At 43.8% G+C, this 17,400-nt stretch overlaps 1 protein-coding gene across 1 annotated transcript in view; it reads left to right on the top strand.

The window, feature by feature from the left end:
• ESCO1 (establishment of sister chromatid cohesion N-acetyltransferase 1) overlaps nt 1–5,505 on the top strand; it is a 59,395-nt gene extending 53,890 nt beyond the window's left edge. Inside the window, exon 10 of the mRNA XM_077492553.1 lies at nt 2,486–5,505. Within this exon, the coding sequence (XP_077348679.1) occupies nt 2,486–2,636 (151 nt within the window). The 3' untranslated portion in view covers nt 2,637–5,505. The remainder of the gene's footprint in view (nt 1–2,485) is intronic.
• The last annotated feature ends 11,895 nt before the right edge of the window (nt 5,506–17,400 follow it).

Raw genomic sequence — 17,400 nt, 5'->3', positions numbered from 1 at the left:
TCAAAGTCTCCATCTTGTTAACTGAGCAAGTTTTCGGTCATCCATAATCATTTCGCCTATACAACTGATGCGGTTTGATTTAATAATGGTTTCTTTCTTGTCTATTGAGGAACACAGGAAGTCTTAAACCTTGGGGTTATATTGTCTCCTAGAGGTGGATTAGCTAGTAGCAAACAAAAAAAAAAAACTGCAGATGGGCCCAGGGTACAACCCATCCTATCAGCTTGCCTAGACTTTTTGCTCATGTCCTAGGCAGATGCATATCTTTTCTTCAGCGCAGTTTTTTTTTTTTTTTTCAAACAACCTTTTTTTTTTTTTTTTTTTTATAGCATTTTTTTTCTCTTTAATCAAGACTTTTCTCTAGACAGTAGCAGGTGAGCATTGATCTGCAATTATGCAGGGCAGTCATCTCCAGCTTTGGTTTTGGAATGCTACCCCTGCTGGAATGGATGTTGCAGGGTTGCTTAGAAGTGTCCTTCGGTTACTGAACCTTGCTTGGGTGCTTTCCAGTCTGTTTCTTGTTACGTTTGCTGTGGAGCACTCTCCAGGTCCAGAGGTGCTGGCATTGCTTTATTTGTCTCTTAAAAACTTACTTAGTGACCTGAATGGTCTACTCACTGGGCACCATATTTTTCTGTTTTTCTGCTGTATTTGCCATGAACAGGATTCATGTGGGAAAGAACACAAACCTCTTTCTGCTGGTTGGAGTGTCATGTGTGTACTCTGTGATCTTTACCACCTAAGAAGCATTTCCCAGCTGCTACAAAGCCACATGGATTTTCAATCCTTATGTTATGTCATATTGGTGTATATTTCCTCAGCTTTGATGAGTGTATTTTAGTTTTGTCCTCTTGTCTGAGGTTTTTACTACTGTCATCCAGAACTTTAACTTAACTTGCCCAAATTAGTAGGTTTTAGACTGACAGCAGAGTGATTACCTGCATCCTTGCTGATATCTGAGCTATCAGCTGCAGAGACTCTTTTATAGATGTGGTGCACATCACTTTATATGTTTAACATGTTGCTTCTACCAGTACTGTTCCTGGCCTCTGATCTTAAAGGGCCCCTGAGGTCGCAAACACTTTTCACAGTCACTCCATGGGGTCTGCTGTCTCAAGAGCCTAGTTACTATCTTACTACTTTGACGCTATCTTCAGTGGCATGGCTGTTGAAAAGGGACAGGATCAACTCTGAATCTGTGATTCATCCAATGCTCAACGTTCAGAAGACTACATTCCACAAAGTCTATCATCAGAAATGGTGGGTATACTTTGGTGCGAGTAAAGGATTTTCCCACAGGAATTTCTCTGTGGGAAATGAATACTGTCTTTCCTGCATTTGGGTCTGGACCATTAGGCATTTAGCACCATTGAGAAACAAGCCTCTGCCCTTCCCATTTTGCTTCAGAGACCATTGGCTTCCCACTCTGCAAATAAAACCTTTTGTGCACATGTTCTCATGTGAATTAATTCCCTTACCTTTCCCAATCCAATCCCCTCTGACTCCCTGGAATTTGAATTCGGTGCGTTTCAGAAGCCTCTTTTTGAATCCTTGATTCCTTTCTTATCTTATTCAATGCAGTTTTCCTATTACCTTGGCATTACCTATTAACCCCTTCCCACCTCCTGACCCTTAAAGTGGTTCTAAATGCTGTGAAAGCTGATATTCCGATCACGTTACGGCTATGATTGGCTGTCACAGCGCTCACATGATTGGAAAGCTCCCAATCGCAAGTATGCATCAGGAGCTTTCCGGTAACTGCTGGGAGCGTGCACTCAGCACAGAAAGATTTGTGCAGAGGGCCACAAATATGTAGCCTCTCAGTGTTAAAGCCCATGAGAAGAGGTTAAATAGTTCATTTGGATCAAGCTGGACTGAATGAACTATTTTGTTAACGAACTGATGCCTCCACCAGGAGCACTGTATAAACTGTGTATGTATCGGCTGCATAAAGTATACAGCGTTGTGTTACAGCAGCAGGATGGGGACTTTCTGTCTCAATCCTGAAATAAAATTGAGTCCGCTTGAGTGCTGCTCAGGAAGCTTTGTATTTTATGAATGAATACAAGGATGCCGTCTGACTGGCTGAGGCAAAGAGGTGGGCAGAAGCCTTGTGATCATTCATAAAATACAAAGGCTTTCTGTGAATGGCTAGCCACTGCCTCAGCAAAGCGAATGAGACCAGGCATGAAGGGGAGAGAAGAGCTGCAGATGTGCACAGCGCTGAAGTGAATGAAGGCTCTCGTAAGTAAAAGGGGAGATGAGGTGGAATGCCGATGCCTAAACATTTTTTACCTTACTGCAAGGAATGCTGCAAGATAAAAATGATTTAGGCTTTAAAACAACTTTAAAAGTTGGCTATAGATTGTACCAAGAAGAATGCCAACCTCCCACAGCCACTCCATACTATGTAACTATAATGAACTAAAAATGTATGCTGCTATTATGCTCATCCATTTATGATTCTAATATTTTTTTCTAACAGAAACCATTTTATATATGGCTCTCATCTGAATAAGGATGAAATTGCATTCTCGGACCCAACTCCAGATGGCAAGCTGTTTGCAACGAACTATTGTGGTACCAGTCAGTTTCTAGTATATAATTTTATCAGCGGATCTCATCCATCAAGTTGAAGATTGGACTTCATAACGTCTTAGTTTACAGACAAAGCCTGTATGTTTTCAGATGCCCCTACCAATGAACTCAGGATGTGAACACCCCAAGGGCTGTTCACATGTTATTTTTAACTGGAATAAAAGGATTCACTTAAGCTTGATTTTTAAAGCAAGTATTTTGATATTTTTCTTCCAAGAAATCATGGTTCAAGTATTTTCTATACTGTACTTTAGTCATGTTTACATGCAACAAATGAGTTTGTTCATAGTGGACTAAACTAATTGTAAAGATCGAAGACTCTGATGAGTGTAAACTGAAGTCCTCATGTGGGTATATACAGAAGCGTATGATGAGTCTGCAGACAGCATTGCCTGTGACTTGTGTGTTCTCTTGTTCTGTTTTAGACCAGTGACAGTTCTGTAAATTTTAAAGAAAGAAAAGTCTTGTTTTTAGCAGATAAGCTTACTCCTAAATAACTAACCAGTGGACAAATATTGAAGTATCAAATGCATATTACGTTGAAGGAAGATTAATAATTTAAATGGACCTCCACTTAAGGCTGAAAATTCAATCTTATGGGTATTAATAGGGTTGCACGGATACTGTTTTTTTTTTTTTTTTCGAGTACCCATACTTGTGCTCAAGTACTCGCTGATACTGAGTACCAATACCTTTGCGGTCCGATTTGAGCCCATACAAAATGAGGCTCAAATAGCACTTCAAAGAATCAAATGCAATTTGAACAGGAATGGGGTTTGATTCCTGTCTGAATCGCATGGTTTCCTGCACTGCTCCTGTATGTACCCAGGCTGAAGTCACTATGACAAGTTCAGTTATCCGGTTCAGGAATCCGCCTGTGATTCAGACAGGAATCAGACTGCATTCCTGTTCAAATTGCATGACAATCTTTGCAGTGTTTTTAATTTTTGTACAGGCTCAAATTGCACTGCAACAGTATTGGTTTCAGGTATCTGAGCATTTGCACGTGTACTTGGGTATCGGTGCAGCCCTAGTTATTAACACACTGTGTACCAGTAGCTGTAAAACTCGCTTGCTGTTCTTTTGCTGTTTCCAATATCAGTGCTTTCTGATTGAACTACAGTTTTCATCAGTTTTTATTTTTAAACAAAAGAAGAAGAAGAAAAAAATCAGACAGATTGTTTTTATTTTTAAACAAAAAAGATCATCCAAAAAAAATTGTGAAATGGAAGTAGTTGTAAATGCTCAATTAAAAACAAAATAGTTAAATAGGTATTATACTTGCCTAATCTGTGCCATGGAATGGCACAGAGTGGCCCCAAACTTCCTCCTCTCTGCCGAGTGCCCCCATAGAATGCCGCTTTCTATGCATGCACTTGTGCGTGCTCCCACCCAAGCCTCGCTGTATACATCTATAGACACAGATAGTGGGACTCTGCCCTGCCCCCCTCATCACTGGCTTTGATTGACAGCAGCAAAGGCCAATGGATCGGTCTCAGCACAGTCTGAGAGACCAGAAGGTGAGGGGAGAGAAGAGCTGCAGATGGGCACAGTGCTGAATTGAATGACAGCTCAGGTAATTAAAGGGGGGGTGGGGGTGAGGGGTGGATACTGATGCCTACGGTAAGCATGCATTAAGGTAAAAAGTTTAGGCTTTAGAACCACTTGAACAATTTAAATGAAATATTCCTCATTTCGGTCACAGGTGCAATTTTATTTGGCAGCTTCAAAAGAAAAGTCAGTGGCCAGCTTTATGGTATTTATATGGTAAACCGTATTGTACACAGAAATATTTAAACCTGGAGACACTTCCAAGGTTGCCATGGTGGTACATGAATGACTGACACAAAATATTGCTTTACCTGAAAGGAAAAGTAGCAGGGCATTGCATAGATGAGGGAAAAAAATGACAATGTATCAGATGCATTCACCATTTCTTTGTTTGTTTGCTGGAAAATCATCAGTCCTGTTTCATCTGTGAACTATTCCATTGCACTTTATTTTTTAAACCGCTGTTACTTTGCTCTTGTTTTATGAAAGAACATTGATACGAGGGACCATGCATATGGAAGAGTGCATTACTGTCTGCATCTAACAATCAGCTTATGCCCTTCATTTTTCTAGGCTTGAAAATGAAAGGCTGAGCTGTACTTCAGTAATTTTTTTTTTTTTACTTTTTCTTTTTTCCTTCTTTGAGTTTCTAAAAGTACTTTTATTCCCCAGGAAAACTAGTGTTATGTCTCATAAATGTGTGATTAACACACTATTACAACAGAATGGGCCTTATTTATCTAAGGAAGAACTGTGTTGCCCATAGCAACCAAAACCTATCTCTACCTACCGCTGAGAGTATGAAAAGGAAAAAACTGGTTACCGTGAAGCAGAATATTCCGTAAATTGGTACAGACCCATCATACTGGCAATGGGCCTTGAATATGAGACATCATAGTTATCTCTTATGGTTAGATTAATGCAAATATTCAAATGGAAGCTGGCATGAAGCAAAGTACTTTACCAGAATTCACTGGCAGAATTAGTTGTGCTAGAGCAGTGATCCTGTTTGGCTGAATATCACTTCCCCGGAGCTCATAGATGGAAACTGCCAATCACTGACTTCTACCACAACTAGGGGTTCCAGCATAGGTAAATTTCTTCATGCTATATTCCCCGTAAATGACCTTTTACAGTGAAGATATATGCTTTTGTTGTGCAATGTATGTATACCTATGAGGATTTCAGAGTGACACTTGTCTGCTTCACAGTCGCTCTTTTTTTTTAAGGGTTTTTATACTGTATGTTGATAAACTGCTGTGGCCTTTCTGTAAATGTGTAGAATAATGGTGTTTTTTTTTTTTCCCTGACAGTTTGGCTCGATTAACTGTAATTAAACCAATTATTTCAACCTTACATTTGGTGTCTCTTGTACTTTTTTTATCCTGTTCTCTAAAGAGCCTAAAAATATCTAAAAAATATCTAAAGATCTAAAATATAATGTAACCTATGGTAAAGCCATACACAGATAAGATTTTTAAAAGAAAATTCTTTCGAAATTCGACCTAAGAATTTTCGTTCGTATTTCACAGCATTGATGGGCTGCAACAGCCGATTTTCGTGTGGCCATCAAATTTCAGTATTGTTTTTTGAAAAACAAAAGATTTTCTAATGTAATCGAAAAAGAAATGCGCATTTGCAAGAAAGGAAAATTCCTGGAAAGAAAAGATTCCCAGCCACAAAAAATATATTTTCTGTAGGAACATGAGGGGATATCAAAGGCCCGGTTGGTCGAATTTCAAAATCACTGGTGGCACCATCGGATCACAAAACGCACAAATCTTCTGATTTTCAAAAGAAAATTTGACCATGTATGGCCAGCCTAAGTGTTATGCTGCTGCCTTTAGGCAACACAAAGTTGTAAACCAGACCAGTATAATCACACTCCCTCAGCATGCCATTTTTTTTTTTTTTTTTTGCTAGTGTCTTGCTAGTTTTATCAAGATTTATTTTACATCTAGCAAGTTTCTTTAGCCTATGCAGAGATGAAGCAATTTTTTTTTTGGAGCTTTCCAGATTGGCTGATGTTTGGCATTGTCATGGCTGTACCCAGAATCTGCTGAAAAGAAGCATGGCCTGCAAGTAATGTGTCTTTGGTAACTGGGTGAGGGTCTTACATAGAGTCCAAATATGTTGAGTCCTCCATAGAGTGCTTTACAGGTTCAGGGCCACAGTTAACCTGTTTGGTAGAGCTGTGTCCCTGAAGGCCCCTTAGAGAGGTATGCCTACTGAAGGGGCAAAGCTTGGCATACTACCTGGATCTTGCCTCTCTATAACCTGATGTGCCTGGGAAAGTCGTGTCACGGGGCGTTTTACTCTGTTTACATAGGGAGCCTGTGTCATTGCATGCAATCCAGTTCCAGCCTGAGGGTTTTATCCATTGGGCCTAGGCTGCAAAACAATCAAGTGCATGGTGAGTGGTGGGAAGTAGGAACTGTGCCATGTCTTAGATTTGGTGTGGAAGTGGCCTTCCCTCTGTAATTGGGGGTTTTCTAGGGCCCCTCTGCTCATGTGCAGATACCATCTATGGTGGCCATACTGTGCATGCATGTCAAATGTTCTCTTGAACATTCACGTACCTCATTGACAATTGACTCCATTCTCCCACTCTCACCCCCCCACCACGTTTATCTCCTCTTCAACCAGCATTGATTCTACGATTCAGTGGACAGTACTGGGGTGCTGCCTTATAAGTGACTTGATTGCAAATGCCATTGACCCTTTCTACTCCAGTAATTTAATTTGTGAGTATCATTGTGGACTGTCTCTCCAGCTGCCAGTTGGCCTTAGTGTCCCCTCTATGGGACTTGATACCGATTGCCATGGTCATTGTCTCCTGCCTGGGTTAAAGCACTCTGTGGTTTCCTTAACGTGTTACTAAACCTAGTAGTATGAAAATAGTTCCTCTGCCACCCCCCACAGCTTATAAATCTTCTTCTTTTTACATTAAAATACTGCCACTATATACGTGTACCTTTTTGGCCGACCGTGTACTGAGTGTTCGGGTAGGAGGAGATTTCCATTACAGCCTGTGCCCTCATGCTGTTTTGGGAGGTGGATCACCCATGAATCAACGTGACATCCTACCTACTGTGTTCTTTTTTTTTTTTTTTTTTTTTTTTTTTTTTTAGTTGCTGGGCATGGAGGAGGAAGAGGGAGGGGCTGTACTATCATTTAGGATCTGTATATACACCCAAATGTGACCATATGACCTGACTAGTTCAGCTCAACAAGGAAATATTCTCTACAGCAATACAGACCAAACTGAGCATGTGCAGGGGGGCCACTCTGACTGTGTCTTATCTGGCCTTGCCCAGTATTCTCAGCTGCGATCAACTATTTTTTGGACAAAATTGCAGTGAGGAGACCTGACTCAAAACTCTGAGACCACAAGAACATTTTTAATGCCCTCTCTTCCAGAGTCCATCTGAATTTCCTGAGGCTGCAGTTGCTTCTGCAAAGTCATCTGAGGATAAGAAGTCCTGTACTTTTTTTATTTTTTTATGTGAGGATTCAACACACAAGGAGTCAGGCTACAGACATTACTTTAAAACTTAAGTACACCATCTCCGTCTTTATTGATGCAGTCTTCACATGTCCCCATTGTTGATCCAGCCATTTTTTTTTTATCTTAACAAGATTCTGACTGTCCCTGTTGAGGATACCCCCATGTGCCTTATTCTCCCTCGCAGGTTCGGTCTTGCAGCTTGCCATTGCAGCCGTGTCTACCTGCCAGACCCTAACTGTGTAGTCCAAGGTTATGCTCTGGGACCCTGGGTCTATCCTAATGGATCTGTCTTCCCTCCAGCAACTAGAGCCAGAGGCCCCACTGCATTATGTTGACGGACAAGCTGATATTATACATCAAATATCCAGAATGAGCTTATTTTCAATATATATGCGAAGGAGCATTTGGCTCAAATATTGGTCTGTGGAGCACCAGTGCAAGAAATGCCTTTTGCATGTGCCCTTTGATGGGAAACTTTTCTCATTGGACAAATTTGCTAAAGTCACTCGGGAAGAAAAGAACACCTTTGTACCAGAAAATGAAACAAAAATCTCCATCTGGGAAACCCTCCACTCCTGAGCCTACTAAGAATTCTCAGGCCCAAGGCATGCTCCTCAAAATTAGGGTATTTTTTTAAGAGTGGGAGGGGGGGGGGGGGGGTTTGTTGTCCATCACAGCCATCTAATTCTCAGGACCTTTCAAATGTTTAGGTTTGGAACATTGTATCCAGGTGTTACAAAGTGGAATTTTAGTCTCTGCCTATACCAGGGGTAGGCAACCCCCGGGACTGGTGCCACAACTGGCATGCCAAGCCTCTTTTGCTGGCACTCGACTCCCTCCCCATCAGCAGCAGTAAGTGTCAGTGAGCCACTAATGCATTCCAATTTCAGAATTCCCCACACCTGTACTGAGGGGGAGGCACTGTGCCCCCCACACACTGTAAAGATGGTAAACATTGGTTGTCTAATTTTGCTGTAGCTGCGATCATCAGTTTTTGTGAAGGTGAAGAGATTGGGTGCAGTTCTACTAGGGGGGAGCGGTCCATGTTTCCAGGAGGAGGAGTACTATCTTGGCCAATGCTAAAGCCAGCCACAGTCCTGCTAGGCCCCTCCACCATCTTGAGGAAGATGACTCGCTTGGTTTCCATTACCAATCTCAGAAAGTAGGGATTTCACTGTGATTTGAGAAAACTACAATCAGGTGACAGTTTGTGGAATTACTGTTCAGCTTCTGGGAACTTTTTTGAAATGTTTCCTGAAACTTTGCATCACTTACTACTAAACCCCTGCACTGTGTGTCCCTTTTTTAGTGCAATGAAAATCACACTCAACCACTTTTTCTCAGCTGCGGGGGCCCAACTTATGATCCTGCACACAGGCCCAATGCTTTCAGAAGATGCCCCTGACCTGAGCTCATCATTGCAGATCCATTCCATATGCTGGTATGTGACATCACATATGAGCACGTTGGCTGGATGTGAGAGGTGGAGCAGCAGGATGAGTGTGCCAGGACAGGTAGAGGAGTCTCATCTCTGCTTCCTTTCACCACCCTGCATATCATAGATGAAAAGAGGGTACAGTGGTGGGGAAAATGAGCAGGAGGTTACAGTGGTGGAAGAGATGAGAAGGGGGTTCAGTAGTGGGACAGAAGGGGGGGGTACAGTGATAGGCCAAATGAGCAAAGGGGGTTCAGTGTTGGGGCAGATGTGAAAGGTGGTGTATTGGCGGAGTGGATGAGCAGGGGATTACAGTGGTGGGGCAGGAAAGCAGGGGGTTACAGTGGTGGGACAGAAGAGTAAGGGGGTACAGCGCTGGAGCAGATGTGTAGGAAGTACAGTGGCGGGAGGGATGAGAAGGGGGTTCAACAGTGGGACAGAAAATCATGGGGTACAGCGATGGGGCAGACGAGCGGGGGGGGGGGGTTACAGTGGTGGGACAGATTAGCAGGAGGTTACAGTGGTGGGGCAGATGTGCAGGGGAGAAAGGTACATCACTGGAACACATGAACAGGGGGTTACAGTGGTGGAGCAGGGGGAACACAGTTGGGACAGATGTGCAGGAGGTACAGTCTTGGAGCAGATGAGAAGGGGTTACAGTGGTGAGGCAGATAAGTTCAGTGTTGGGACAGATGAGAAGATGGTTCAGTGGTGGGGCAGATCAGAAAGGTGGAACATCGGTGGGGCAGATCAGAAAGATGGAACATCGGTGGGGCAGATCAGAAAGATGGAACATCGGTGGGGCAGATCAGAAAGCGGGTTAAAGTGGCGCGGCAAATGGGGATATGATGGTGGAGCAGATGTGCAGTGGTGGGGCAGATAAAAGGGGTACATTGATTGAGCAGTGGGGTTACATTGGTGGGACAGAAGAGCAAGGGGGTACAGTGGTGGGACAGATGTGCAGGAGGTACAGTGGTGGGAGGGATGAGAAGGGGGTTCAACAGTGGGACAGAAAATCAGTGGGTTACAGTGGTGGGACATATGAGCAGGCGGGGTTCAGTGTTGGCGCAGAGGAGAAAGGAGGTACATTGGTGGGACAAATGGGCAGGAGGTTACAGTGGTGGGACAGATGTGCAAAGCAGGTACGTCAGTGGAACACATGAGCAGGGGGTTACAGTGTTGGGGCAGAATAGCAGGGGCAACAGAGGTAGGACAGATGTGCAGGAGGTACAGTCGTGGGGTAGATGAGCAGATATGTTCAGTGTTAGGACAGAGGAGAAGATGGTTCAGTGGTGGAACAGATGTGCATGGAGGTACAGTAGTGGGGAAGATCAGAAATTGAGAACGTTGGTGGGGCAGATGAGCAGGGTGGTACAGATGTACAGGGGGATTACAGTGGCAAGACAGATGAGCAGGGGTGTACAGATGTGAGGGGGGGGGGGGGGGCTTCAGTGTTGAGGCAGAAAAGTAGCAGGGGGGGTATGGTAGAGCAGTGGGGCAGATGTGAAAACAGGTGTATTAGTGAGGCAGCTGTGCAGGGGGTTACAGTGGTGGGGCAGATGAGCGGGGGGGGGGGGGGGGGGGGTTGCAGTGTTCTGAGCTGTGAAGGTGCATGAATAGGAACTGATCTGAGGCATGACGTTAATTTCTCACTACTAAAGTAGTTTACAGCATTTACTTTATAAAAAAAAAATCCTTTTCCTGAGAGTATGAAGTTGACGTTTTTTTTTTTTTTGTTATAAAATCGGCACGCTCAATTTCTTTGAAAACATTTTTGGGCACACTGTGCTCAAATGGTTGTCTATACTCTGCTTCCTGTTGTCAAACTTGCAACATGCCCGCAAAGATGGGTGGACATTTTCTCAGCTCTGACATAGCTTTTCTCGAGGAGGGTTCCTTGTCCTAGAATTAAAAAAAAAAAAAAAGAGGTTTTGCCATCCCCCCCAAAGGAAAAGGTGCCACATGCCCATACCGGGCATACCACACCTCCTTGCAGGTACAAAAATTATGCATAGAATCTACCTGGTCTGTCATTGCTTTCCTTCATCTGGGAGACTTGTCTTCTCTGGACACCGAGATCTTCCCAGTGCCTTAAAGTGATACTAAACAGAGACGTGGTCGCAGACGATGCCCTTGTATACTTAGATGGCAGCAAAAGCTCATTTTGTTAATCTACTCCAGGTCGTTAAGGAGTTTGGTGCAGTTTCGGGACTTCAAGTGGGCTGGGAGAAATCCCAAGCGTTTGTTATAGGCCCTCCCTTCCCTGTTGTTTAACTACAGAGGTCACACATCCAGTTAACGTCTACGTTTAAATACCTGGGCATTCAGATTCAAGCTGATGTCTCTGGATATGAGAATGCTAATATCGCCCCCATTGTTAAAAGGCGGTAACATTTCGTACTTGGTCATCACTACCCCTTAACTTAATCAGTCGACTAAATTTATTTAAATTCATTTTTTTACCAAAATTTCTCTTGCTTTAGAGCATCCCTGCTTTTCCTCACCAAAAAATTCTTTACAAAACTTGATTCAGCCCTATTTGCCTTTATTTGGAATGGCTCCCAACCCCGTATAGCCAGGACCTCCCTCCAAGCTGCAAAGTCCATGGGGGGCCTGGCTTGCCCAAACTTGACACACTACTTCCTGGCCTCCCAGCTCACTTATATCCATGACTGGCTGCAATCGGCCCCCCAGGCTCCTGCCACCGCCCTTTAATTGACCTTCTTTGAATCTCCCACTGAGGCGGCTATCAGTCCAGGTACCTGGCAGATCCAGACTTAGAGTCGGGATGACCCGGTACCTGGATGGATATTAGTGACGTCAGCAGAGTGGACTTCCGACCGCTCTCTGCTGAAAACGGGTCACAGGAGGGAAAAACGAATTGCACTCCTGTGACCCATAGGAGAAGCCCAAACAAACAAGCTCAGGCTGAACTTCTCCTTTAATGCATTCTATGCATTAAGGTGAAAGACCTGTGCTGCAGCTCCCCCCCCCCCCCCCCAGACCCCCCACCCTTTTTCTTAACCGAGCCTGATCTGATCCAACGATGTGCAGGAGCGTAGCAGCTTCAGCCGCTGTCTTTTCTCATTGGACAGATTGACAGCAGCGGGAGCCAATGTCTCCTGCTGATATCAATCAAATCCAGTGATGTGGGGGCAGGGCTGTCAATGGACACAGCAGCAGGACTCAGGAGCAAGCCCACACAGGTGCCCCCAAGGAAAGCCACTTTCCACAGGGGCACCCAATCAAGAGGTGGAGCCTGGAACGCCACCAGGGTACCCCAGAGGAAGAGGATCGGGCTGCTTGTGCAAAACAAGTGCACATAGCGGGTAAGTATAGGCATGTTTAATAAAAAAAATATATTATATATATATATATATATATATATATATATATATATATTTTTTTTTTTTTTTTTTTTTGTTAAGGATTTACAACCCATTTAAGCTGCCTGTGGATGGTGTCAGGTCAGCAAACTATACTGCCTAAACAGACTGGGTTTAAAGAGATAGGTCAATGTATTAAGTGGCATTTAAAAAAACAAAACAAACATTTACTTTATTCCTCCTGTCATGACGGCGTGAGCTCAACCTAGTTCTGTTGGCTCTTAAAAAAAAAAAAAAAAAAAACCTTGTCATTTGAACTTGGGTTATTCCTCTGGCCATCCTTACAAGGTTGCCTTTCTCATTGCATTAAATTCTGCAAGGCAAGTCACTGAGTTTACATCTACTTTAAGGTTACAAGCCCAACTTTTTTTTTTTAATTAAGGCTTGCACCTTGTATAGTATAGGATTTCATGTCATCCGTGGCCCAGTCTTACCATGAAGCGTTAATACACCTCTGAGCAATCATCTTTTTTTCAGCGAGATGAAAAAGGTTCAGACAGAGAAATAGATGTAGGTTTCACCCCTTGCTGTGAGCAACAGGTGATTTACATATCTCATGCAGGAGCCTGAGCGCCACAGTCTGTGTACTTCAGATCCCCCTCCTCCATTCTTCTCCAGCTCTCCCAGGATTGGCTGCTCCACACCTCAGCATGCCTGGGCATGCTGAAGTCATGTGGTGACTTTCCTAGGTTTTGAGTGAATGTTAATGATCATGGGGCAGAATCCAGAAGACCAACAGAAGTTGAGTGTAAGAAATATCGATGCCTGGCCAAGGGGAGTGTAGAGGTGGGTGGGGAGTATACCGACATCATGACTCCACCCACCAAGCTCCAGGCAACAGACATACCCACAGAATCTGCAGTTTCTCAGGTCTCATAACAGAGAGGGGAGACATTTGACAGGTAAGGAGGCATGTACATCCTTATAGATAAGCACTATGTCAGTAGTTTAGAAAGGATGAGAGAGGGTTTACATCCATTTTAACCTATAAAGAACCTTTTCTTTGTGTGTTACACAAGGAAAAGGTTGAATTGAGGGCAAGGGACTTTTTCCCCTTTTACTTCTCTTCGCCCAAACCAGGAAGTTGGGCTACCCTCTATTTCTTGCATTAAGCGATCACATTCAAACTCATGTTAAATAGTAGTCAGTACACACCTGTCATTTAAAGTCCCGCTGATTAACCCCAAATAAAGTTCAGCTGTTCTAGTAAGTCGTTCCTGACATTTTCTTACTCGCATCCTGCAGCAAAAGCCATGGTCCGCAGAGAACTTACAAATCATCAGAGGGGGTCTCATTGTTAAAAGGTATCAGTCAGGAGAAGGGTACAGAAGAATTTTCAAGGCATTAGATATACCATGGAACACAGTGAAGATAATCAAGTGGAGAAAGAATGGCACAATATTGACATTACGAAGAACTGGCCACCCCTACCAAAATTGACGAGTAGAAAACTGGTCAGGGAGGCTGCCAAGGGGCCTACAGAAACATTAAAGGAGCCGCAGGAATATCTGGCAAGTACTGGCTGTGTGATACATGTGACAACAATCTCCCATATTCTTCATATGTCTGGGCTATGGGGTAGAGTGGCAAGACAGAAGCATTTTCTTACAAAGAAAAACACCCAACCCCGGCTAAATTTTACAAAAAATAAAAAATAAAAATTGTGTGCTGAAACTAAAAAGGTGAACATTTTGGCCATTATTCCAAAAGATATGTCTGGTGCAAAAACAACACTGCACATCACTAAAAGAACACTATACTCACAGTGAAGCATGGTGGTAGCATTATCATACTTTGGGACTGTTTTTCTTCAGCTGGAACAGGGGCATTAGTCAAGGTAGAACAGTTCCAAATATCAGTCACTATTAGCACAAAACCTTCATGCTTCTGCTAGAAAGCTGAACATGAAGAGGAACTTCTTTTAGCATGACAATGACCCAAAGCATACATCCAAAAGGAATGGCTGCACCAGAAGAAGATTACAGTTTTTGAATTGCCCAGCCAGAGCCCAGACCTGAATCGGATTAAAAATCAGTGTTGTAATCTGAAGAGGGCTGTGCACAGGATATGCCCTTGCAATCTGACAGATTGAGTGTTTTTTGCAAAGGATGGCAAGTATTGCCAAGTCAAGATGCTGGTAGACTCATACCCAAAAAAGTGAGTGCTGTAATAAAATCAAAAGGTGCTTCAACAAAGTGTTAGTTTAAGGGTGTGCACACTTATGCAACCATATTATTTTAGTTTTCTATTTTTTATTTCCCGCCACCTAAAAGATTTCAGTTCATTCAACTGAGTTGTATAGTTTAAAGGGCCCTATTAAAAAGTTGGAAAAAGTTCTGAATTTATTTTTGTCAAATTTTTTTACATCACAGAAACCTGACATTTTAACAGGGGTGTGTAGACTTTATATCCAGTGTACGTGCTTCTCTTTACCTGTTAGCCCTTGTACACATGGTTGGAGATTCCGACGGAATGTGTCCTATCGGACCGTTTTGTCGGATATTCCGACTGTGTGTGGTCTCCATCGGACTGTTTCCGTTGGAATATCCGATGGACCAACTTTTCCAACTTGCCGGTAAAATTTTCCGACAAAATGCTCTGATCGGACATACTCCAATCATGTGTAGCCTACTCCGATGGACAAAGTGCCATGCATGCTCAGATCAAATTCCTAGACCAAAGCTATTGGCTACTAGCCTGAACGTAGTCCCGTCGTAACGAAATAACGTCATCACGTTATGTACAATCGGATTTTCCGACAACTTTGTCCGACCGTGTGTATGCAACAGTTTTGGACAACCGTGTGTAAAAGGGCTTAGAGTTAGTAGACACTGAGCTGTGCACGTGCAGCTCAGCGTACATTTATGGCACGGCTCTGCTATGCTCATGCAACTCCCATGCACATGTGTAGGAGTGATGTTATTGAAGCCCAGCCAGTCAAGCAGCTGAAGAGTCTGATCGGAGGAGAGCAGCTGGGAGTAGATGGACGCTCCTGTGACAGCTGAGAGCACTGACAGCACAGTGCTAGAGGATTGTTTAGTAGCTACATCTGCCATAATGTGCTACTGTACAGTGCATACTAATACATTATGACAAAGTTTCCATGGGGCCATTTTATCTCCCCCCCCCCCCCCCCCCCACCTTTTTTACAACAGGGTTTAATTCTACTTTAACAACAACCTCCAATACTACCTGAAAATGTCTTTGCCTGTCAGAATATAGCCAACAGAAAACTGACGTGAATGTTTGGGATGGATGCTACTATACAAGGCCTCTTGCCCAAGGGAGTTTGTTTTTTACATGGAAGCAAGTGCGATGAGAAGGAAAAGGCTGTGTAGGGTTTATGGGGTGTGTGAACAAATGATACAGATGCAAGGGTGATGAGAAGCATTAAAAGGGGGGGGGGGGGGGGGGGGGAGAAAGAGAATTACACTAACCTGTTTCCAGAACTTGGTCTTTTCAATGTACGAGGCTATTGGCATCTAGCTAATCAGCAACCAGGAAAGCGTTCCTGCATATTCCTGATTCCAGCATTTCCCTTTTCCAGGCTGGCAACCAGTACCAGTGTTTTGCAGCCAGCAGTCAAGCCTGTAACCAGCGTACCTGAACCTGAGAGCTCTTGTGCACCCCGGCCAGTCTTTGCATGTTCCTGCCAGTAACTTGTAAGCAATATCTGCACCTGGTCCCTCTTCACTGTCTTCTATACACTCCAGACTTGCCCCCTGAGCCCAGTATCACGGTGCTACAAGAGACTTGATGCCTGCTTGGGTGAGTCTGAGGATAGCAACCTGGGAGTCATCTGCAGCAAAATGCGACGCCTGCTGGTGGCTTCTTAGAACCTCTGCCTTGACCTAAGGGCTCCCACCTTTACTAAACAGGCAGACACACTGACTCCATTAACTTCAGTGCCATTGGCCATGGAGTCTTCGCAGCGTCCCTTGCCTCTGTGGCTTACGCCATGGAGTCTTCGCATCGTCCCTTGCCTCTGTGGCTTACGCCACGGAGTCTTCGAAGCGTCCCTTGCCTCTGTGGTTTACGCCACGGAGTCTTCGCAGCATCCCTTGCCTCTGTGGATTACGCCACGGAGTCTTCGCAGCGTCCCTTGCCTCTGTGGCTTACGCCACCAAGCCCCAGCTATTTATACTGAGTCCTGGTCAGCCATTGTGCTCCTAATGGGAATGGATTCCCCATCCAATCTTTGAAAATGATGAATTTACATTTTAAAATATCTTGTCTGAACTGTTTAAAACGCACCTATGCTCAGTATAGGAACAATCAAGTATTAACATGCAGTAACAAATGCCATCTCCGACCTCTCTAGAAGCTTATGCTGTGAATTTTTTATTTTTTTTGGACCACAGCAGAGTTAGGTTTCAGTCGGTTTCAAATAGTTTAGAAACACCTGCAAGTTGTTTACATTAGAATGCCAGCAGGACCCCAAGATTTCACACTGGCTTTCCAATCAGGTCTGCCTGTCAGTTTTTCAGGTGGACCTGATCGGAGCCTCCGTTGACCTCTATGTCAGCATTGACATGTCCAATAACGCCCGCTGCTATCCGATCCATTAAGTCCAGATGGATGGAAACCCTATTTTCCATCTGGCTGGCCGATTGGATGAAAATTGGACAGGCGGGCCGTTTAACGCATAGACGACAGCAGGGCTCCGACTGGTCCGTCTATGCACAGTGAGCAGAGACAGACCTGTCATCCACTGTGTTTTCACTGCTACTCACTATATTTACTTTTGTCTGTAAGCGCTTTATTATTTGTATTCCTTAACTGACTAATAGTGCTTTGTCCAGTGTGGTTTATAAAGAGCACTAGGTACATTTCTGCCCACCTCTTCACTGTTTTTAGTACAGAGGTTGAAAAAGCAGGTAAATAAAAATCAGACTTTATCAGCACAAGAATTTCCACAGACA

The sequence above is a fragment of the Lithobates pipiens genome, unplaced genomic scaffold (genome assembly GCF_037356315.1).
Source record: "Lithobates pipiens isolate NorthernLeopardFrog02 unplaced genomic scaffold, aLitPip1_a1.2 Scaffold_19, whole genome shotgun sequence".
Taxonomy (NCBI): Eukaryota; Metazoa; Chordata; class Amphibia; order Anura; family Ranidae; genus Lithobates; species Lithobates pipiens.
The sequence above is the reverse complement of the archived record's forward strand: the minus strand, read 5'-3'. Positions and strand labels throughout refer to the sequence as shown.